Consider the following 25989-nt stretch of genomic DNA (forward strand, 5'->3'; position numbering starts at 1 on the left):
ACATCAGCATGTACTCATGCATGCAATCGTTTAATATTCACTCATGCTCATTTTTTTTAATTGGCAGACAAACAAACAGAGAGCTGCCCATAAAACGTCCCAATGGCTGCTTATTTGACATTTGCCTTCCTTGATTGCCTTGGGTTTCAACCCAAGAGAAAACACTGAGTTTAAAACTACAGCGAATAAAAAACACTTAATAGAAAGTTCCTGAGCATTTCATATATATTTTACTTCAACTACATCAAGAGAATTTTTTTTCTTAATCACTATTCTGCTTTTTTTTTTTCGATTAGCTTACCAGTCTTAAGATTCAAATCAACAAAGCAAAAAAAGTTTCTTCTTAATTAATTCCAGTGATAATCCAACATTAAATCTGTTTCCACAGCTGACCGAGAACCAGCAGGAAATGTTCCCTCAGACAGACTGCTGAGTACAAAAATGGCTTTCAGAAACATCTTGGTTAATATTCCGTACAAGACTTGGACATACAAAACTCCACCACCATGCCAAGGGACTTGCTATTTATTCCCAGTGGCTTTGGGGATCGTTTTCTCTCACCCTTTTATTTGCTTCACACTTAGCCTCCAATGGTGGAAGTGATAAAAAAGGGTTTATTATCTATACAAAAATGGAAAGGAACTGTTTTATGCCTGAAAGGTTTCCTGTAGTGTATAAGCATAAGTCAGTATTAAAAAGGCATTTTATGATGATTTTAATACAACATTTTTTCTTGCTGTTAATGTGAAAAAATACCAGAAAAATTTCCTTTATACAGTACTCTGTCATTTTGTTGAGAATGTGCAAGCTCAGTGTGCACGTTTTAACCAAGAAGCATAACTATGCTAGCAATCTGTCATGCGTAGAATCGGTTAATAAGCTTTTCAACAACCTGCTAGTCAGCAATATGCATTTTTCTGCCCTTCCACCATCCATAAGCCGATCTAACAAAAGCAATATTTGCATAGAAAGCTGCTCAGAGAAAGAAAGCCATTCTGAAAAATTGACTTTTTTCAAGAGTGCTTGACAGAAAATACAGATAGGGTCAATGTAATTAGTGAAAAAGTTTCACCAACGCTGTAGGCATTGAAGCAGCTCGCTGTATAGTTTGAAAATTTGCTGTGAAATCGTAGTCCACCCCTGCTCTAATGTGCTCATGGTGTTCATTATTCATGAAAATGGAAAGAAAGTAATGAGGTGATGATGCTTTCAGATGCGTCTTTGTTTTTACTTCATTTTGTACTATTTTTATTGGAGATGATTTTGCGCTTTAATCTTTTCCTGTAACATGATGCTGTTTTTTGTTGTTGAGGCTGGTAAGGGAATGTCTGTTTATACCTGATATGTCATATACTTTACATTCTTTGAAATATAACCATGTGGAATATAAGAAATTATGTTGTTAACTATTTTTTGGCAGCACAAATTTATTTGAAAAGTATTTATGTTTTCTAAAAACCTAAATCTATTGATTTAGGGATTTTGTGTCATTAGCCAATTTAGTAAATATATATTTTTTATACTTTTAATTTTTTTTTTTTATACTTTTAAATAAATACCACAAAACCAAACAGATTTCAGCTATAAGAATTTATCCAAAAAATGATCCAGACAATAAAATCAATTCTGTAAATAAATCTGTCCAAAGAGAATCCGATATTTATTAGATGCTTTTAAATGCCATTTTACAATCCACCGTAATTTAGCTTTCATCTGTCTGAAAGGTAGGTCATACTCAGTTCCTCAGTGAAGGTCATACAATGTCGTTTTTCTTTAAATACTAAAGCAATTTATTCTGTGGTCTTTGGCTGTCACTTTTTTCATATCCAAGCAATCAGAGACTCCTGCTCGTGAACCAGGAACCATGAGAATCATTTTGCAGGAGACATCTGAGTTATTCCTGTGTGTGTGTGTGTGTGTGTGTGTGTGTGTGTGTGGGGTGTCTGTTCAACTAAGATCTGGACATATTACCTACTCTTTAAAATTTTAAGTTAAATTTGCTTTGATACTGCTGCATGATCAGAAAGATGTGAGCATTAAATGTTTCAGCTGGCTGAATTAGGGATATCAGACAACACAGAGGATTTGTTGACTCCAAATTAGCATTGGTTTTGAAAGTACCCCAATTACCACTGGTTTGTTCTGTATAAACCTCTTTTGGCTCTGCTGGTAACATTGCGAGCAGAACGTGTGCATCTGCTGCATTTAAATGATTTTTGAGTTCCTTCCAAATGAAGCTTTATGCAAAGACTATAGTGAAAGTGTGCTACTATTATGACTGTATTAAATGTGTCGGCTAATACATGCATGAATTCAGGGAAGCTCCTCAGTGATTGTGAAGGAACTAATTATCACAGCTACATTTAGGGAGGACGATTAAACAGTCACACTGATCATCAGCAGGCTAATGACACAGACTAAGAAATCACGTGAGGCAGAGGAAATTGTTCCAGCCTGTTGTTCTCTGCTGAGAAAAGCCCGAAAGATGTCTGGAGAAGAGCATTTGTAAGGCTCAATAGATTTGTACATGGTTTACGTGTAATCCAAAATAAAGTAATCTCGAGGAAAGGGAATTTTTTTACACCAAGCTTTCAAACTTAAGAATTAGATGAATGTTAAACTTATTTGCAGGATTTTTTATGACAGCTAGAATGACAGAAAAGTATCCGTTATATGAAAGTGTAGCTGGTTCCTGAAGAGAGCACTGCCTCAAAGAGCTTGCCTGAGTAACAAGTCAAAAAGAAATTACTTTCTGCAGCATAGCCAGATCAAATCGTTAGACGATGCTGCAGCTTGACTACATGCTAATGCTAATCGCTTGAAAAGGAAAACTGGGTACACAATCTGACATTTGAGTGACAAGTTAGTAGGCTTATAACTTAAGTGTGTGTGTGTGTGAGTGTGTGAGAGAGCTTTCAAAAAGCCTCCAAAACCCGAGAACAGAGCAAACATAAACGCGTCTTAAACCCTATTCATAAGATACAATTCGTGATATACTCTATAACCCATTTAAACCGAGATATACAGTATATGAGATCTGGTTATGGATGTACATCTGAACCGTGCGTTCTTACTAGCAGCTCAGTTACCACAAAGAAACAGATCTGAAGTAAATAGTACAGCGTACACTGTTCTTAGTCTATTAATAATTCAAGTATAGATCTTTTTAGGAACACAAAGTAAACAGAGAGGTAAAAATGTCCGCTTATAGGCGCATTTTAGTGTGTGGATAATATAGATCTCTTTCTGCAGATGAAAACAAGCCTTAAAAACATATCATCCTGTCAAAACATATCATTGGCAAAGGTACATCAGCCCAGCCGTCTGGTCACGAGAAACGCACCGCATCGTCGAACGGTACAGACAGAAGACGAAGAAGGCAAACAGATGGGAAGTCAGAATGACGGACAGATTAGAAGAGAAGAGTCCTGACCTCGTAGTGTGCCACTCTCTGAGACTCGGAGATGAGTTGCGCACTGCACACTTTGCAGTAGGTGTCCGTGAAAAGGCCCTGTTCCACTTCTGTTGACTTCATCTGAAAGAAAAAAACGAAAGTCATAAATTGTCTGGCAATTAGTAAAAGGATAAGAAGCAGTGTTACTTATTGAGAGCATACTCATTTCGCTGATTTTATTCTCTCAGCAAAATAGGCTGTATGGTGTCTTGTGGATCCGGGGCTCATTACCAGAGATGAACAAATCACAAATGTATTGGGTATTAGAAAGCCCACTGGGGCAGTGTGATGCCCATTTCCATATTTTGGTTTGGCATGGACACCAGATGGACAAGGCTAAAAAGTGGTAGGTAATATAATCTAAAACATATCAAGCAAAAATCCCAGGGAAACAAATATGTATAAGATTTTCTATTTGCAAAACTGTGTTGATGCCTGAGACAATCCCAAAACATGCTAATAGTTGGACTATCTACTCTAAAATGCCCCAGGGTGGGAATGTGTGTCAGAATGTCAGAAGAACATGTGGATGTCATAGCAAGGAATCAAGCAAGAGCACAGCAGAGCTGGCAGATGTTCTCAAATCTTTCTGCCTTCCAGACAACCAATGATCTCAAAAAAAAAAAAGAAAAGAAATTCTATACTTGGCTCAGGTGAAAAGGTTCTGCATTATTACAGATGACGAAAGCTGACTTTTTAGACTTTTAAATGACTATATGATTATGTGTGAGTGTTAACATTTGATTAAATCTCGTCACTACTTCTAAAGCAAAAGTACACTTGCTTAAATGAGTCAAACAAAAATACATTTGCATGCAATAATTCACTGTTTCTGAGCTGCTGTGAGCCACCCTGACAGTCTCGTAAAATCAGTCAGTGCTGTTTTGAAAACTGAAGGGAAATTGTAGTCATATCTCATAAGCCCGCTCAGATATAAACGTCATCATGCCCTAGCCTTAGGCACAAAAGAAATCAGACTGCATTACTTAAATTTCTCAAAAGCTAATAAACAATGGTCTGTTGATTTATTCTTGTTGGGGAATTTGTTTCATTAGCCAGTAGTAAAAAATAATGATTGTCTTCAACCGCTCAAAAATTACAATTATTTGATAATAAAATACACAGAACACTGGTGGGGTAATAAAATACATACATTAGTATATAGATGTGATAGTTAATTATCTGTACTTTATTTGATATACCTGTACCTAGCTATAGAAAGCAAATTTTCTAAACCCCAAACATTCATAAGTTGATTCCTTTTTACAAAATTGATAAAGAAGTAAGGTTTGGATGTACATATTGTCATGAATATGTACATCCAACGCGGGAATAAAATGGACCCAAACGCAGGACAGGTAAACAAAAGCAGGATTTATTAACTAAAAGAACACTAAACAGGACAAAGACAACACCCGAGGAAGACAACAGTAGATTCCGTGCTGCACAAAGCAACGCGGCTCAACTAAATAGACAAGACAATCAGAAACATCAGGAACAGGTGTGCAGAAGCAGGGAGGAAAAGACAAGGGTGGGGAAGACACGTGAACACAGAACATAAACAAAAGGCACGTGGCCAAAGTCCGGGCAGAGTCCTGACACATATGCATGACATTTCTGTGACAATTTCTGAAAGAGGCCTTGAATGTCATATTAATAGAAGACCGGCCAAGGAAGCTGTGAAGAAAGCTGTGAGTGCAAGGAGCAATCAGTGGAAGGCTCAAATGCAGAAGGACAAACACACCCCCACACAGAGACACTATCTCTACTTTGTGATGTTTGTGATGCTGTGAAAGCAACTGCTAGGCTGAATGAAGATCTCTGTGTGCCTTTTTTCCAACACATACACAGATTCTTGGCTTTTTTGCTGGTGTCCCAGTGTCCCAGATGAGCTCATTAGCATTCTGTGGCATAACATTACAGAAGGAATAAAGTGAAAAGTGAGACTAAGGGGGACAGCAAAGAAAAAAAAATCAAAGACCTAGCAGTGTTTAACTGATCAAAAGAATTACCACTATAGAGGCACAAATGAGCAAAAACAAAATGAAAAATGTGACACCGAACCAGATGTGTAAAATGCATGGGTCCAGACAACACTAAAATAACTGAACTGAAAGCTGATTGACTGAAAACTGAAAGAGATGTCATGGCTTAAAATGGGTAAATTAGATTATAACTGGCAAGGCAAAGGCAATATATGCACAAAATGGGGATAAAACGTAAGAAGACATTCAGACAGCCTCTGTCATGTATGGAGACAATAAAAGCAGGAGCCAATCAGTTAGGTTACATGACACTAGTACATTGTCATACACCCACAACTCCAGAAAGGAACTCCCATCTCCCGTTTTTAGAACCAGAAAGGAACTCCAATACCTGCTTAGCAGTATCAGGTAGGAACTCCATTTCCCCTTTGTAATACCTTTGACTACTAATGGTAGTCAGGACACGAACTACCATTTCCCATTAGCATTGCACCGCATCTCCTGCCCTGCAATTTTGAAAGTACATTTTCTCTCTGTAGACTAGAAATTTAACCCACATTTACCCAAGAACCTTGATTTTCTTGAAAACCCCTGTTTCCCTCACCAGGAACCTCCATATCCCCTTTGCAGTACTGGATAAGAACCAACAGTGGTAGTTTGGGTCAAGTATTTATACATTATTTATCTTTATGCATTTTATTATACAAATAATTATACACATGTGAGAAGGTAATTCAATCAGCTATTCTTTCTTAGTCACTTCCTACCAATTTATCTTTTGGCAAATGCATATTAGTGTACTTTTCTTTTTTATCTTTACAATCTATCACAGTTGTGTCAAATTTCATAACCTGGGTTAACAAAAAACAATTCTGTTTTGGGCTTTGAGTAGTCCCACTGACCATACTGTCACTTCATATAAAGTCACTATCACTATTATTTTGCATCTGGCTCCAGGTTGTTTCCTTGGGGACCAACATGAAAGAGGACAGCACCATTATTTTACAACATTTACATTTACAGCATTTGGCAGACGCCCTTATCCAGAGCGACGTACAAAAGTGCTTTTAAGTCTCCATCATTGAATACATTAACTCTGGTTCACTAGGTTACAGACTTACAAATTATAATAGCTTCTGAATGACTCCAATAGACAAGAAGAAAGAAGCATGGTTTCAGTCTGTGTATAAATGCTAAATGCAATGCTGGCACATTACAGTACACAGCAGGTGAACTGGTCCCAGACCACAGGTCAAGCAGGTTTAGTTCCTCAGTATATGTTTACCTCAGCTTTGTTGTTCTGAAAAACCCATAATATCTCTGCTCTAACCACTAAATAATAAATAAAAGTTTATTAATAGCTTTTTTGGTAAATGATTCATTTTGAGAAAACTAAAAAGGAAAAGTGATTCATTTTGGAAAAAATATTTTGTTTTTGTTGCCAAGTTCAGCGATGTATAAATAATTCATGAGACCACTTTTTTCTGCAAGTTGTAATCTCCTTGGGCAAAAATGGGTACATTCACTGAAACAGAATTTAAAATCACTCAGAAATTTTTCATCTTTAAAATTATAGTTTAATGACCGTTTAAATAATGCCTAGACAACTAAAGATGAAGAGGATTAGCGTTACCTTTTTGATGAGGGTTTGAGAATATTTATGAAGGATTATCCCTCCTTCTATCAATCCATTTTCTGTAGCACTTATCCTACACAAGGACCCTAAAGTCTATCAGAGGGACTGGGTGCAAAGGATATGATGCCAACCCAAAAGGGCACAGCTGCAGACACACTTACACACCCACTTGCACACTAAAAACAATTTAAAGAGATGCCCATGAGCCCGCATCACCTGTCTTTAATCTGGGGGAACAATCCAGAGTAACCCCCAGATTAAAGATTAAAATGCAGGGTAAAGGAAGGAAGCAAGGAAGGTAGTAAATATTATAGCCTATATATGATACTTGGTGCAAAAGATACTACTTGTATGAAGGTAGTACAAGTGAATTCTAAATGGGAGTGCCAACCCATCACAGGGCACACACACACACACTCTCATTCACTCACACAATCACACACTACGGACAATTTTCCAGAGATGCCAATCAACCTACCATGCATGTCTTTGGACCGGGGGAGGAAACCGGAGTACCCGGAGGAAACCCCCGAGGCACGGGGAGAACATGCAAACTCCACACACACAAGGCGGAGGCGGGAATCGAACCCCCAACCCTGGAGGTATGAGACGAACGTGCTAACCACTAAGCCACTGTGCCCTATCGGTAACATGACAAGCTACATTTTTCTTTGTAGACGACAAGTGGTTTAGCGGTTAGTACCTTTGTCTTACACCCCTGAGGTTGGGTGTTTGATTCCTGCCTCTGCCCCGCATGCTCTTCATGTGTTTCCATGTTCTCCCTGTGCTGTGGTTTCCTACAGGTTCTCTGGTTTCCTCTCTAAGTCCAAAGAGTGTGGTACAGTAGGCTGACTGGCATATCTAAACTGTCAGTAGTGTATGAATGGGTCTGTGAGATTGTGCATTGTGATGGACTTGAACCTGGTCCCGATGTCTCCTACTTTGCCCACAGAGTTCCCTGGGATAGTATCCAGGCTCCCTGCAAACATGCGTTGGAGAAGAGGTTCTGAAAGGACATGCTGCTATGGGAATATAATCAACCAGTAACAGTGACTCTGTTTCACTGCTTGATTTTTTTCCCTGAAGTGTTTTATTCCTTACTTAAAATATACAAGGGATGCATATTGTGTAGAAAAATCATCCTCCGAGAAACAGCAAAGCAATGTAATTTTAAACTCTGCTTGTCACTATTGCAGAAAAAATGTGTTCAAAGTTACACGGAAGACAAATTATTCTGAGGCAAGTTTTTTAGAAATACCAAAAATTTTGACAGATGTCTTAACTTGAAGCACTCATGACTTGAAGGAACTGTGTCAGCCATGAACATGAGGAAAAGAAAAGAAAACAAAGCATGAGACTGATAAGAAGGAAAGCGACAATAAAAAACTAGGAAAGCAAACAGAAGAGAGAAGAATGAATGAAGACAGATATAGATACAGGTAAGTAATAAAAGAAAATAGGAAAGGAAGGAATGTAACAATGAACCCTCTGTGTCCTCAGAAAGTATTCATGAATTCTCGAAATAAAGATGCTCATCCTGAGCTGTCAGCCAGTTCAGCATAGTAATGCTCATATACAAATACACACACACACACTCTCACACACACACACACACACAAAGAGACAATTCTATAAATGCACAACACATCCATACAGCATCCCTAAACACAGCAGATTCTACCATTATTGAATCCTTACCACGTTAAGATGCAGAGAAATGCAGTAAAGCGTTAAAACCTAATCTCCCTCCATCACTGCATGGTTTTATTTTCTTTACTGTCTTGTTTTTTTTTCTTTTCCAAAAATGCTTCAGCCACAGCAACACTCTCAGATATTATTCAGCTAATGTACAGGTAGTATCGAGACTAGAAAAAATGCAGTGCTGCATTATTCCATGTCTAACAGCAACTTTTGCCACCAAGAACATATTTATAAGACTTTTAGCAACCGTTTTGGCATCAATCATCACCAGATACTCTACACCATATTCATCCACCCCCTGTAACCCTGTAGACAATTCATCAAATGGCAGGAATGCTAGAAGTACTCATTGAGCCAGCAGTTGGATGCTCATCCCATTCTCATTAAGGGTTTTTCTTATCCAGAGGATGATGCCTTTACTCACGAGCAATGTCCCCTCTGCCCTGGCTTCATGAATTTTGAATTTGTAGCACCTTTGAACTCAGAAAAACCACAAGGAAACATTTTTTTATGTCTGCCATAAAGCAGTCAGTGGAGTCATGGGTCATATTTGATGATGACTATGAGAATGGAGTGATTGGCATCACTTAATCTAACACATTAAAGTGAACAAGGTAACTAGCTTGATGTTACTCATTATATTAGGTTAACCACCATGTTTACACGCAACCAAACCATAAGAATGGGAAGCATACTGGAGTTTTACCTGGAGTGCTAGCCTTATCCAGAGCGACGTACATAAGTGCTTAAATCTCTAACATTGAATCATTAATTCTGGCTCACTAGGTTACATACTTAAGATACCATGAGTTACAATGAAAAAGTGTCAAAGGTTTTTTTTTTTTTTTTTTTTTTAATGCAAAAGATAAGGAAGGAAGTGCTAGTTGAAGTGTTTCCTGAACCGCTGCTTTGAAATAGCCAGTGACTCAGCTGTCCGGACCTCTAGGGGAAGTTCGTTCCACCACCTTCTTGCCAGAACAGAGAAGAGTCTTGTAGTATACTTGCCTCTTACCCTGAGAGATGGTGGAACCAGTCGAGCAGTGCTGGTAGATCGGAGGGTGCGGGGTGCAGTGAGAGGACTGATGAGGGCTTTGAGGTAAGAGGGAGCTGGTCCATTTTTGGCTTTGTAGGCCAGCATCAGTGTTTTGAATCTGATGCGTGCAGCTACAGGAAGCCAGTGGAGGGGTCACAGCAGCGGGGTGGTATGCGAGAACTTTGGCAGGTTGAAAACAAGCCGTGCAGCTGCATTTTGGATCATTTGCAGAGGGCGGATTGCGTTCATAGGTAGACCTGCCAGCAGTGCATTGCAGTAATCCAGTCTAGCTAATGGACGTATGATACGTCCACCATTGGTGATCTTACACAGACAAGTTAACTTTTATCTTGCAAGATACTGAAAAGCCTGTGTGGCTAAAAGTATAAAAGAACATTTTCACTAACTCCACAGAACTGCAGAAGTTCTGCCCTTTCTACTCCAACTGCATTGGGACCAAAATACAAAATTGTGTTTAATTCTGATCATTTGTCATTCCTTACGAGTTCCAAATATTTTTGGCGAGCCTTTTTGTACACAAAGCAGGCGTATGCTGGCAAACAACAAGCAAGCAACAAAGTCAATTAAGCTCGGAGTAATTAGTGGTCGTTAGCTCACTTCTCTCACTCCAATCTCTACTTCTCTATGTGGAGAACAGAGATACATCACTGGCAGCCACACAGCAATGGATGCTCAAGGGCAGGTGTTAATTACAAACCTCATATTTTACCTTAACAAAGAAACAATCTACAAGAAGAAAGTGCACACTGTTTACATTTTTCTGCTTGAACAGACGCAACGATTACAGAGATATGATGAGCAGATGATCAGGTATTTGTAAAACACTAGAACAGCTGGTCAGTAGTAAGTTATCAAATTTGATTTCTTTGTTCAATAGAGACAGATCCCCAGCTGCTACTGCCAGCCGGTCACACATCCAAAAACGCAAATATGTATGGATGAACCTCAAGGACCAGTTACATCTACAATCTCTCTCTCTTTCACACGCACACACAAATGCCAAATTGTGGAACTGAGTTTTGGAGCTTTTCAGAGACCCCCAGTTGCCATTTTAATCTACACTGTAGCTGAACACTGCAGGAGGATATTAACCCAGCTGTCGTCCCAAACCCCCCAACCCACACACACACACACACACACACACTCTCGAGAGAAAATGACCTCCACTCATCTCAAAATGTAAAAATCTATAGCTGAGAATATGTACTGTTATTAGCTTTCCATCTATTAATACACAATCACGTTACTGACATGCTAACAATTTTTCCAATTGGTTTTAGCATGCAGAACAGGCATAAGAAATGCCTAAAATTCAAAATGTCACTTAAATAAAGCAAAAAGAAATATTTTTACGTTTATATGAGGCGTAAAATTTGTTCTCCTGGTAAATATAAGACATGACAGACATAAATAAAAAAAGAGGACACAAACACTGGATGTTTAGATAAAGAATAACGTTTAAAAGGTTGAAATGGTTACTAAAGTTGAATAAATTTTCTCTCCATATTCAAAGTGTCTTCTTTCACCAATCTGCTCTATAATGCAGTGGCGGTTCTAGGATTTCTCTGTAACGGGGCCATTAAGGGGCCACATGTTACATTCAGAGGCCAAGTACAGGGTACATTCAAGCACACAAAATAATTTATTCAGTACGGTGCAAATACATTTCGGCAGTCATTCCTTTTTCAAACGCTCGAGTGCCGCCAATTGTTTGGGGGTGGAATTGCATCTGTGATCGTTGTGAAAAATTCTCCAGTTGCTCTTCTCGTCAACGATTGATGGAACGGGGGCCAATCACTGGCCGATCAGATTTCAGCAGGGGCCAGGGTCTAAAATCTCCTGCCACCTGCCCCAAAAGCTTTTCCTTTTTTTTCACCAAACAAAGTGATGTAGGTTTGATTTTGCTCTCATATGACCCCAAAACACAATAAAGCAAACATCCACTTGTCAAAAGACATAGTGTGTAATAATATTAGCTACTGTCAAAGCTCTTAATGTAAAGAAAAATGGTTCTAGACTATTGATGTACAGTTGAGAAGCAGCTAAAACACTGCCTTATATCCCAGCACCTTCAGTTCAGCTAGCATGAGCCAGCTTGCGATCTAGATATTTCTTTCTAATTAAAAAAGCGTAACTTTATGCAAATAAACTGCATGGTTGCTTAGCTAAGGCAGTTACCATCCCAATCTCAATATCACTGCAAAACCATAAAATGTCAAGAATGTGACAGTCACACCATACAACCTCTCATTAGCAGGGAGGCACGGACCGGGAAGCAGGAAAAGTGTCCAGAGACTGCACAGCATGGTGAGGTCCTCTGAGGCCAAATGCACGGTTAAAAATGGAATCAGGAAAAAAGTCACATAGAAAAAAATTTAAGAGATGTTCTATGAACACAGTCATCCTGCCACTAAAGATTTGGGTTTCTGTTAACAGCACTGCAGTTCCTCAAGGTGCATCTTTATTTAAAATTTACCCATACAGTCGTACAGTATTAAAAGGCTTTCACTTGGAGAGATAAATGCCTGATGTCTGCTTATTTACTTTTGCTCAGAAGCTGTAAGATTATTGTTGGCAACAAATAACAGCCTCCTGTTTAGTACAGAACCAACTGCATGCATAAATAATCACATACCTGCCACCAGCACTTCAGGAACCTTGAAAAAAAAAAAACGTCACAGAGCTCAAAGCAGTCGAGGGTTGACCTCATGGAATTAGGTGTTACTTTTATTTCATTTGCGGCATTTTGGCAGACGCCCTTTTTCAGAGCGTCATTTTTTTTATCGCATTTCATACAACTCAGCAATTAAGGATTAAGGGCCTTGCTCAGGGGCCCAGCATTGGCATCATGGTGGTGCTGGGGTTGAAACTCACAACCATTCAAACTGTAGTTCCTCACCTTAATCAGTAAGCTACCACATCCCCCACTTTTACCATAATTGGTTAGAAAGCATTGCCTAAATATTGAAGGTAGAAGACAATGGATGCTAATATAAAGTAAATTAATATACACTGATCATTTATAACATTAAAAGCACTAACAGGTGACATGAATAACATTATTATTTTATTACAATGGTACCTTAGGTATGAAGTGAAGGATCAGTGCGACTTTGACAAGAGAGAAATTCTGATGGTTAGATGACAGTGGCAGGGCAACTCCATAAAAGAACAGGCTTGTGGTGTAGTTAGAAAGGAGGAACTGGCATCAGGGTCAAAGGCTGCTCTTTCATGCACAACCCTAGGCTAACCTGCCTGGTCTAATCCCACATAAGAGCTACAGTAGTGCTAATAGTAGTGCATTCCTGTAAAGCACATTTCTAATGCTGGATAGAACAGAAAGGTGTCAGATCACACAGTGCATCACTCTAGCAGCACAACTGGGACCTACACAATATTAGGCAGGTTTAAATGCTACTTATTGGTTTACAATTTGCTTTGTATACTTAATTTAAGAGTGAACAAATCAGGAATCCAAGAACCCAGGACAAGCAAATTTTGTGTCAAGACTAGTCATTTTTTATCCTTGTTGCTCAGGAGAAAAGAAAAAAAAGTCTTAAGAATCTTACCCCTTAAATCCAGATCAAAAGTGTGTATTTGTTATGTAGCTATAATTAAACTTAAACAGTAATTATAGAGTGTACAGTATGTCCGTGTTCCAACACATGTTGAATGACACACAGGCTGAAAGTTTTTTCTAGGAGTATTCTCTTTCAAAGATGACATCCGACATTCATTCCAGATTCCAACCGATGAAACCGACTAAACAAAATCCAGAGGAAAACTGTTATGTATATAACACAAACTTTTTTTAACATCCAATGCAATGACAGAGCACAATGTCTTCATTTTTTTAAAGTTTCTGTGTAACAAAAACCTGAAACCGGACAGCAGACTGCTAGCTAATAAATGTATTGGTTGTCCAAATCTGTAATATCATTAATTTAAATTTATCATTCACTTCTATTATAAGAAACATGATGGGTTACAGGTTACTAATAGTATAAATGATGTTTTATTAATATGCCGGAAAGAAAAGAGAAGTGTGGTGGTTTTATTTCTGACAGTAAACAAATGGCATTACAGAGCCATAAGTCTCTTGTGTTTTCTTGACAGCTTCACAAAGAAGAAGCTTTCTCTGTGCTTTATTTATCAGGAATGAAAGAAGAAACACAACATCCACACGTTCCTCTGCCTGGGGGTTTGAGGAAAAGCAAACAGCCACACTTGAGGCCCTTCAAAGGGAAACCAAAGGGCATCCTCACATCACTCATTGCAGGAAATAAGTTAAAACAAAACATTAATTATTCACAGATGTTTATATCTTATATCTAACTGTCCATTACACAGAATTCTGATAAACATCCTTGCTTTTGTTTTTTGTTTTTATTTTACAAGCATGTAAAGGCTGCTGGGTGACTTCGAAATGTAATTAGAAAATGCTTCAGTTTGCTAGAAGGTGTGCATTTGGGACTAAAACAAGACAAGGCACTGATCTTGCTAAATCAAGCAGTTTGTCTCACAAAGCCATCCTAATTCACAGACTCTGGATACATCTACATCCGTATTCCTTCTTCAAATAAGTGCACAATGTTTGTAGTAAACAATCCAGAAACCTTTTTGACTATCAAAAGTTATCAACTCATCACCAACTGTGGGGTGAAGAGATGAAGCTTGTGGTACTGTGAATTATTGCATGCACTTGTGCATGGTTTCTTTCATTGTCTGTGTTCATTCTGTCTAAGAGATACACGATGAAAAACATTTTTTTGCACGGATGCTGTTTTAATTTATTGCTTATGTGTGTGTATGTTTGTTAATATAAATAACTGAATAAAAGTGCATCAACGTGAAAAGTGATGCCCCGTAGTGTGATAATCATCCTTCAGCTCGGTTTGCTTGTAAACACAGAGCACCATGCGGCGCGGGTACCTCAGACAAGGGCAAGTGCGCGTAATCTGAGGATAAAAGAAGTCTCAATGCGTTACAATACGAGCGCATGGTCGTGTGCACGTGTGCATGCGTGTGTGCAAGTGAATGGACGCGTACCTGTAGCTGCAGTGTGTAGTCGCGCGGTAAACGCGTCGGAGGCTCGGCGAGCTTGTGCTGAAGCTGCAGGGAAACGGCGTAATCCATGCAACGGTGGAGCGCGTGCGTGCGGTACTGGCGGGTGGAATGTGAGGTCGCGCGCTGCGTTTCGCTCGGGGGTCAAACGCTCCGCCCCGCCGCTCGCGTCTCATTGGCCGTCGGGAAGGAGTTGTTTTTGTTTTCGCTCCACGCGCTCAATCGCGGCTGCACGTGAATGGTAGGACTTATTTCCAAATGCGCTTTCAGTGTTGCAACATGCACTTAATCTAACTCATTAAAGGTGCATTTTGTGATATTAAAGGTCATCCAGAGTCCAGGAACAAAATACTTTAGAACACGAATTGCACGCATTGCTACCTGTTATTAATATATTCTGCATTGATATATTGGTATACTTGATTTGGGTCATTTCTTTCTCATACACTATAACACAATATGTCCAAAAGAACGTGCACATCACACACATCACAAGCTTCCTCCTGAAACTGGTGCCAGTATGTTGGAAGCACACAGTTGTGCAGAAGTTCTTTGTATCGTGCAGTATTTCTCTTCACTGGATCTAGGAGGCACAAACAATGTTCCAGCATGACAAATGCGAGCTACATGAAGCCATGGTGTGTGAAGGCTGGAGTGGAAGAACTTGAGTGTCCTGAGCAGGGCTGTGACTCTGACTCAACCCAAAGTTTGGGATGAACTGGAACTTTGACTTCATCCCAGACCTCCTCACTCTTATAACATCGGAATCTGATAGCTGAATTATCACAAATCCTTACATCTATGCTCCAATATCAAGTGGAAACACCTCCACAGAATAACAGAGTTTATTATCTTTGGTGGCAGATCCTTTTCTGTCATTGCTCCAACACTATGGAACTCCCTACCCATTGCACTCAGAACCATTACCACTTTGTCTGAATTTAAATCAAGGCTTAAGACCCACCTTTTCAACCTTCACTATCAGTAAATGCATATGTATTAGGAGTCCTTAATTTTTCTGAAATGTGGTGTATGTATCGTGTACTATGTAGAGTCCTATCTCTTGTACTGTACTGTATGTTTTTGTGTATAGTCCTGTCTTCTGTTATTATCTCATGCAGCTGCATGTGATCCTTCGTCCTGGGCAAATGTCCGACGAATATGTATATGTATGTATATGTACGATCCTTCGTCCTGGGCAAATGTCAGACGAATATGTATATGTATGTTACACTATATTTCATCTTTCTTGAAATACTGTACCTTGTAAAGCGTCCTTGAGCTTGGGAAAGGCGCTATATAAATTAAACATATTATTATTATTATTATTATTATTATTATTATTATTATTATTATTATAACAGCAAAACGTGGACCAGCTCTATGTTAATGCTTATGGTGTCCGATTACGTCTGACCATATAGTTTATAATTAATGGGAACAATAGGAAAACGGTTAGTGTAGTTCCCTTTCAGTAAAATGGAAAAGCTTTGTTTTCCTTACTGAAACAAGGCTTCCTGTAAATGTGTTACTGGAACAAGCAAGGCCACAAGAATTGATTTTTGGTGCCATTAAGTACATGATTAACTATGATCTTGCTGTATAAAAGCAACACTATGAAATCTGCTTTCCAATAAAGTACCTTTGAGAGATTTGACTCCACAGTAGACCAAACTAGTTACGTGTAACACCAGCACAAGAGCGATGAATCAAATCTTTACACAAAACAGGCTAATACAAACTGACTCAATTGGATCCAATCTAATCTACTTACAACAGTGTCTGACAATCAGTCCGCCATTTGCCATCAAAGCCCAACAATATTCAATTTCCGAAAGCCTTCCTGTCTCAGAGACGTTTGAGGATTCATGCTGCATGCTTTCATGTGAAGGACTGCTGTCTAGCCAAAGGTGTATTCCTGCTATTTTTCACTATTATTCCAGGAGAAACTTAGGATGTACCTTCACCCTGAGCCTAAAGTTTCACACGTCAGCAGGAATACAACATACTGTTATAGGAAAATAATCAATGCTGAAATTGAGGCATTTCCTACAACGGCACAATCCAGCATGAGTGTTTTCTTGCTTTCTATATTGTGTAAATATCTCAGTTATATGAATATTTATATAATAAGTATATGTTATATAATATATAAAATAATATATATAATTATCCTCATAGTATCCAACCTGATCCCAACATAGTGTTGAGCATCATATAAGATTTTATACAGTATATAGGGATGTTTTCCTACATTTATTAGGATTACATCTCAGATTCGACCTGGTCTATGTATGTGTGTGACTGCAGAGTTGAACCCACATGACACACAGTTTCTATGTTTAGTACAGTATAGAGCTTAGCGTGTGTGTGTGTGTGTGCGTGAGTGTTTATATTTTTATATTTGTATTTCCGCATTAGCATTTCTATCACATTATGAATATATCATAAGCATGAGTCATCAAAGACAACCTGATACTGCAGTTATCTAGTTACACTGGGAATAAACACACACACATACACACACACACACACACACACACAGTCCTTAAACAAGCTGCTATAATTGCACTTCAACCAGAAGGCATCTTCACACTTCCCCTCAGGCTCTCTGTCTGTCTCCCTGTCTGCTCTATCTCTCTTTTCTCTCTTTCTGTTTGTCTGTTTATCTTTTTCTCTGCCACTCTGTATATCTGTCTGTCTCTCTGTTTGTCTGTGTCTTCATCTCCACCTTTTGCCTTTCTCTGTAAGTCTTCCTCTCCATTTTAGTCTCTCCATCTTCCTGTCTCACTCTCACTTGGTCTTATTATGCGTCACATTGACTTCTTTCTCTTGCTCTCTTTCTCTGTCTCATTGAACATCTCTCCCTCTCTGGCTCCCAGTTTTTTCTCTGGCTGGCAGTCTCTCTCCCTGTGTGACTCTTTGACTTAATCTGTCTTAATCACTGAGTCTTTCTCTCACAATCCCAGTCTGTCTGTGTCTCTGTATTGTTCTCTTTCTCACTATATATCTGTCTCTCTCTCTCTTTCTGTGTGTGTGTGTGTGTGCGTGTGTGTGTGTGTGTGTGTGTGTGTGAGAGTGTGAGTGACTGAAACAAATCTGTCCTGAAGGCTGAGGTGAGCAGCAATTTGCTGAGCCGTGATCCTTGCCTGTTTTTTCCTCATTCTTGGCCTGTTTGTTAACCAGTGGCCCGGGTCAGAGTCAGGGCATTTATAAGGTATCGTTAAACTTTATAACGTTACAAATTTTAATTTAACACCGCAGTAACTAAGGGTTAGGTATTTGATGTGTAGAAAAGAAAAAGAAGTGAATAAAAAGGTAAAAAAAAAAAAAAAACTATTTTCTTTTAAAGGGACATCTTTAAGGGTCTTGGCTACAGTATGTACTTCTATCTATTAGTTGGACTGACTGCTAAATTGCCTGTAGTTGTGAATGAGAGTATGAATGTGGTAATATTCATGTCTCACGTCTGGATTTTCCGGCTTACCGAAGATGAACATGAGCTGAGAAAAACATGCACACTCATCCGGGACCTGGGTTTTGGAGTTATTTGCTGTGCCAAAGCGATATTATTATACCAGCACGCGTCAGAACAAACAGAAATCAGACCATTTCACTAATGACCTTGGGTTCGACTTTGAAAACTAGAATAATGTATTCTGCTTCATGCTAACCTGATTTCCTTCTCAGGCATATTAACAATGGCACTAATATGATTAATAGAGACCAACCCAGCAACTGTAAAATATCTACTGTATGAAGCAAGACAATCTGAGAAACTGGAATTATTTTGTGAATCCAAATGCATGGTGTCCAATCTCCTGTTGACAGGACCAGCCATTTTTTGCACAAGCTATCATAATAATTCAGCGCACCACTCACACGGGAAATTGAGGTTATATAAAAAAGTGCAGGAGAGGCAAAATATTGACACATTCGAGGTGCTGAAGGAAGGCATTCAGGGAGTTGTTTTAGACTCAGGGGCAGGGCCCCATCAAGCAAGACCAGAATGGCTTTTCCTTTTCCCCTTCCCCTCGGACCAAATACATCAACCTACTGCACTGCAACACCAAAAATACGGCATATGGTGTCATACATCACCTAGTATGATATCAGGATTTTTCCATTCGAGATCAGCTGCGCTACAGTGCTGTCACTTATGTCTCTGCGAGTCAAACCTTAATCCACAACCCTGGCAAAATTATTATAGATTCCTCCCAGAGACGACAAATATAACAAAAGACAGAAATAAACCGGGAAATATGTGACAGCATGGCAGGAGATACATGATTCTCAGTGATCCTTAACCAAGGGCTTTACACACACATTTTCTTACCTGAACAGTCATGCTGGAATGTCTACAGTTAGGAGAAATTAACCAGAAATAGAGAGACGGCTGTAGGATGTGACCTTTTCTAGAATACCATACTGTGTAATGGAATAAATAAAGAGGACAAACTTTAAAAAAAAAAAAAAATTAATCTTTTAATTATTATTATTATTATTATTATTATTATTATTATTATTATTATTATTATTATTATTATTATTCTTTTACAATTAAGAGCTGCATTCAAGCATTCATTACAATATTCCTTCCACATTCAGTTCTGGAGTTCATTCATTCATTCATCTTCTACCGCTTATCCGAACTACCTCGGGTCACGGGGAGCCTGTGCTTATCTCAGGCGTCATCGGGCATCAAGGCAGGATACACCAAGGACGGAGTGCCAACCCATCGCAGGGCACACACACTCATTCACTCACGCAATCACACACTAGGGACAATTTTCCAGAGATGCCAATCAACCTACCATGCATGTCTTTGGACCGGGGGAGGAAACTGGAGTACCCGGAGGAAACCCCCGAGGCACGGGGAGAACATGCAAACTCCACAGACACAAGTCGGAGGCGGGAATCGAATCCCGACCCTGGAGGTGTGAGGCAAACGTGCTAACCAAAAGAGATTCAGGGTAAATATAGAAGGAAGAAGCACTTAAATAAAATTAAATGAATAGACAAATCAGGCCAAATCGCATTGTTAATCATGCTGAGAAACCTGAGGAAACTCGAAGTCACTTCTGGACCTGTGCCTGTGCATCCTCCTGCTTAGTATTCCCAGGACAAACTGGATCGTCCCTTGTGGATTCCCCTTTTCATTCCTGTCTCTTTCCAATCCACTGGGAATCTCATTTGTATTCTCCTCAGGCTCTGTGGCTAAGTATACAGTATTCGCTCATATCGAACATCAGTCACGTTCTGACTCGAGCCAATCATTGGCTTCACCATCTGGAACGATCTCAATACATCACAAAGGCAATCAACACAATCTCCATTTATCACTCGAGACTGCAGGTAGAGCACAGAATTAAACGGAGCACAGTAGCGGTTAAACTAACTACACGCTAACTATAAATCTGGGGTAAAGTAACACCATGAGATACTGTAAGCTGCAGCATACATTTTTTTGGATGCAGCCTCTTACAGGCAGTAAATAGACATCATTTCACTGTCACATTTGTACATCACTATAAAGCAGACAAATCTTAGTAATAATTTGAATCATTAAAATAAATTATTTTTATAATTATTTGAAATAAATATGTGAAATGACGTGTTGAATATAAACATTAAATATAAGTATTCAATTGTCATTTTTATGAAATGATTTTAGTTAATAAATTAAATTACATTTTAAGCAGAATTGTTAATGAAAATGTGACAAAAGTGGTCATTCCGTACACCTACAGTAGAGCAATATAAAATGAAGCAATAGAAATGGGAAAGGAAATTTAAAAACAAATCAACAAACAAGCAAACAATGAAAAGAAAACACAAAAAGAACATTACATACATTCATTTGTTCTTGGATATTTATTGATTTTTTTGATTAATGACTTTGTAATGACCTTTTGATGCACATAACAAATATTTAAATCTTGTTTAAATCTTGGTTTATTAAAACCAAAGTAGAAAAAAGTTGAATTGTTCACTTGAATGAAATAAATAACAGTTGTTGACAAATTTTTTCAATTTTCATCAGTAAACATTTTTCCTAATCAATTTGTCAGTTCTGCATAGAAAGAAAGAAAGAAAGAAAGAAAGAAAGAAAGAAAGAAAGAAAGAGAAATTGTTGATTGTATTTTTTACTAATTTGTTGGGCCGTTTGCAAACAGATGTTAGACTTGTATGATGTCTAAATATAATAAATATTTTGAACTTTATGTTGTTTAAACACATTCACCATTTTCAGAAAGATTCATAACTGCAGAAAAGTTTTAAATAATCTATTAAATAAACAATAAATAAATAAATAAAAGATTAAAAAACACCTTCCTGCAGTTGTGAAAATTTCAGATGAATGACTGCAAGGCTCAATAATGAGAAACAATTTGCAGAGAGCTGTACGTTATTGCTGCCCTGCAGGATTTCGATGGATGGTTGGAACTGTTTGGTGGATGATTTATAGAAATTTCCAATGTTTTATTATGTGGGATGGATTATAGACAGATTATGAATGATACAAAAGGATGTGATGGAGCTACTGTAAGCTACTGTTTTTGTTTTACTATATAATAGTTATTTATAATGGTACAGCAGGTTTTTTGAATGAATGCCATTTCTTCCATCCACTTATACATAAATTCAACACTGTCAAACATTCATAAAGCAAGTTTGTAACATTCATCACTTATACTGTATTACTGTGTATTCTTTCTTACAGCAGGAACAGAGGGAGCCTATTATCTGGAGATGCAACCAAGCGGGTGTCAATGAAGTGTTATATAGTGTAAATAAAGCGTGAAGGATTTCCTTCATAAGAAGGTGCAGACTGACGGATGGATGAAGGGTGATGATGCATAAACACAACGGCTTGGAGATGAGTGAACATCCAGACCAGAGACCACCATCCTGTGTTCCGCTTCACAGATGCTACACAGGGCTGCAGGCTCGAGTGAACACACACACACAGACCCACATAAACACATATTTGAATGCTGTTCTATATTTTGTGAGGATCAGGTTATTGTGAGGATATTTCTGGTTGTCATGAAAGGCTAAAGACATTTATATACACACACAAAACAAACACATACAAACATATAAGAAAAGTGCGCCAAATCTGAAGTAATCCAATCAGGAACGGTTTTAAACTCTTCACCCTCCGGGAGTAGGCGAGCTAGAGAAGGCTGGCTCAGCGCTGGGAGAGGTGAGTTCCCGTTTGACGCTTTGGGAACGCTTCTTTGAGGAAGTAGTGTCTGAATCTCTGTGAGCAGACGCACAAATTTAATGGCTCGGGAAGGACATGTGACAAAGTAATTACACGCCAGCAAGTACATATAAGGGCATCTACGTCACATAACTCCAGCTTCTTTGTCTTTAGAAAGTGCTCTATGTATGTTGGTGTCTATTGTCTGTCTTATTGTCAACAACTAGGCAAAAGAAGATATGTAAAGACTAGAGTCTTGTCTTCTTTATCATGGAACAAGCGATCGGCTCTTGAGGAAGTTGACTGCATGCATAATGAGAGATTGCTTTTTGCAAGCAGCAGTCGAATTGCCACCACATTCTCTGGTGTTCGATTAGCTCTAGATTGGCCCTCTCGAGTTTGGTTCACGGAACTAGTCTCCCTATAAGACGGCACTCCATGGAAGGTTCCCGTAAGTAACAATCTCCTCTCTCAGGTGCAGGAGCAATCCTTCACCCACACCCAAGATGCGGAAGTGCCAATGGGGGGACCAGTTCCTAGTGGCAGGCCTCTTATCTGAGGTGATGGAGACTATTGGATGGTAGGGCTCCCTCCACTAGGAAACTGTATGCTCTGAAGTGGAGGCTTTAATGGCAGAGCAGGAGAGGCTACATTTGCTTTGCTCAGTAAGGGACTTGAGGACTACCGCTTGAGCTTGTGGCATAACTCCTCCTCACTGTTGTCTGTTAACAAGGGTAATCCGGTCTCCAAACAGCACCTGGCACACTGAGTAGTAGAGGCCATTACTCCAGCCAGGTGTGGTGTTGCCTCGCCTCTTGGCATCAGTGCTCACTCCACTACGGGTTGTTCCTCTTGTAGATATTTGTGCTGTGGTGTGTTGGTCCTCTCTGCACACCTTTATTAGATTCTATAACCTGGACCTCATCAATACCCTGCAGGGATATTGATATTCTGTTCCCAGTCTGCTCGTGCTCTTTCATGGCCTCTGGTCATAGACCAGTGTGACATGGGTATTGATGTTCCCATAGCTTTGAGTTCCCTGGAAAGGGAAATACACCAGGTTACCTATGTAACCCGGTTCCATGAGAAGGAAACGAGACTCTGCATTGCTGGCCATGTCTCGAGCGTAAACTCGCGCTTCCTTCAGACAAATAGAAGCTGAAGTAATGTGACGTAGATGCCCTTATATGGATTTGCTGGCGTGTATTCACTTCGTCACGTGTCCTTCCCAAGCCATTAAATTGGCATGTGTGCACACAGAGCTACAGACACCACTTTCTCAAAGACGTGTTCCCATAGTGTCAGCCCTGACACAGCTTTGAGTTCCCTGGAAAGGGAAATACACCAGGTTATGCGTGTAACCCAGCTACCTGAGAATGAAACAGACTCTGCGTCACTGTTAATGCCCTGGGCGTCCATTCACGCTTCTTTCAGACAATTAGAAGTTGGAGTAATGTGACATAGATGCCCTTATATGGATTTGCTGGCGGTATTCACTTCATCACGTGTCCTTCCGAAGCCATTAAATTGGCATGTGTGCACACAGAGCTACAGACACCACTTCCTCAAAGAAGCGTTCCCATAGTGTCAGCCCTGATGCAGCATCAAATTTCCTCCTCAGGGAACCGGGTTACATACATAAATTGGTGTAGTTTTGAATTCAGAATGTTTGAATGTCCTAATTCAGTATTTTTAATGGCCACAACACACACACTTTGTGAGGACTTTCCATGGACATTACTACTCCCAAGTACCACTATTACTGTGGTTAATTAATGTTGTACTAAAACTTAACCCTGAACATAAGCTCAGTGATCAACAGGATTTTCTGTTTTTTTAACAGTGAGGTCTAGCCACATTTCCCCACAATATTACACACACACACACACACACACACACACACACACACACACACACACACACACACACACACACACACACACACACACATACATACATGTCAAGGTTACCCAATAATATGACAGCTCTCTCCTGAGGCATTCATCTATCTCATCTACCTCTCTCACTTCACACAGAAAAAGAAGAAATAAAAGACAGATAGAGGACAACTGGCTGGTCAGCCCTCAGGGAAATACTACAGCAATATTTTCTCATTTAATCCTGGCTAAATCTGCAGCAGCTGCGGTGCCACACAGAGCCATGGCATCACTGATGCACAAGTTGACGTCTGTTGTAGTCTGTTCTACATCACTGGGACTCCGAGCGCATACATAATTAAATCGGGTGTGAATAATTAACATGTACAATCGCAAACAATGTGCAATCTGATCCTGAAGCATGAATATCAATATATACCTATATTAATTATTTAATCTATACACAGTTTAATTTTACATGATAGATATAAGAATCTCATGTTCTCAAACCTTGATGAGACCTATGTGTCTGGTGCTCAGGTTTACACCTGCTATGGTTTTGTACAGTTTTCCATATTTTAGAGCAGAAATTAACACAATATCCATATTATTTGGAACACCTAAAACACAGTTATTCAAGTTATCCATACAGAATTGCATCAAATCATACATATACAAGACAAGAGCTTTGATTAAAGTTTGTATCAAACATCAGAATAAAAAAACAGGCTGGTTTAAGCTGATCTCCTGGGATTTTCATGCACAACAGTCTCTGAGCCTGGGGACATGTTCACACTTAGCTTAAATGAACACTCTGTGCAACCATAATGAGCTGAAAAGCATCTCAGAGCGATCCCATATTATATCCCACTCCCAGAACAGGAGTCTGAGGCTGCAGTGGGAAACGGGATACGGTTCTGCATTTGATTATAAAGAAAAAAAATTTAAGGCATTAGTAAGAGCAGAAAAGTGAAGGTAAAATATTAATTGGTTTGTACATGTGCACGTTTCCATTATTCAATGCAATTCTGATCTCCGTTCCAGTATGGGAATCCAAAAATGATGCGTAAGCACTTGCTTGATCATGCCAGCCCAGACCACAGTGATGATGATGTCATAAATTCTAAGTTATGTCAAACACCTAAAGCATAACGTTAATAGCTGCATACTAAGACTTACAGAAATTATGAAATCTTATTTCTAGCACATTAAGAACTGTCTAAAAAATGTATTCTTCCAGTCTGACATCGCATCTTCCAGGCAGCACTGCACATTGCTGTGTGCCTTCGATTTGTCATTTCCATCCTCGTGATCTTACCGAATTCCAGGATATGTCAGTTTTTACTGGCTGTTGTAATGTTATCTTTTCTGTTATTCCTCAGTTTCTATGTTCATCTGGCTTGTTATTGGGAAGTGGGAGAAAACCAGAGAACCCAGAGGAATTGAAAATCCACCAGAGCTCAGAACCGGACCAGACACCTGGAGCTTAGCAAAATACCATATTAAAAACTAATTCATAAGAATCTTATTTAAACTTCTGACAACTTTTATCTGTTAAGTCTTGCTTTGGAGTCTCAGACACCATTGTCCTATAAAAAGCATGGAAAGACTCAGAGAAGATTTAAGTTTTCCAATCTTCATTCGCTAATTTAATATCGATCTGTTTACCTAACTGCTGCATAGTGTTCTCTGCACCATTTGCATGATTTGTCTATGCCCATATTTAGGTACACTAATTTTACTGTGCTAAATTTACTGTTCCATTTAATTGGTTTGTAGAAGGACACAATTACGGAAAGTTTTTTTTTCCTTGTGTAACTTGTTTATTGTATATTTGCCCTTAAAGAGAGAATGTGCTTAATTATTCTATGTTAATGGCATGAGGACAATGGAGGACATGTCAATTATGTACTCAAAATTGATTCATTATTTAATTTGAATTTATAATAAACAGAAAAGTGACCTTGTCAGCCAATATTATTGAAAATAAAGCAAATAGTAAATATAA

The 25989-nt window shown here is 39.0% G+C and overlaps 1 protein-coding gene across 1 annotated transcript in view; it reads right to left on the reverse strand.

The window, feature by feature from the left end:
* The window catches only part of zmat4a (zinc finger, matrin-type 4a), a 58677-nt gene extending 43589 nt beyond the window's left edge, over nt 1-15088 (reverse strand). Inside the window, exons 1-2 of the mRNA XM_060883333.1 lie at nt 14880-15088; nt 3434-3535 (exon numbers count right to left, since the gene is read on the reverse strand). Coding sequence (XP_060739316.1) covers nt 3434-3535; nt 14880-14966 — 189 coding nt within the window. The 5' untranslated portion in view covers nt 14967-15088. The remainder of the gene's footprint in view (nt 1-3433; nt 3536-14879) is intronic.
* Between the last annotated feature and the right edge of the window lie 10901 nt (nt 15089-25989).

Source organism: Tachysurus vachellii, chromosome 12 (assembly GCF_030014155.1).
Source record: "Tachysurus vachellii isolate PV-2020 chromosome 12, HZAU_Pvac_v1, whole genome shotgun sequence".
In the NCBI taxonomy this organism is placed as follows: Eukaryota; Metazoa; Chordata; class Actinopteri; order Siluriformes; family Bagridae; genus Tachysurus; species Tachysurus vachellii.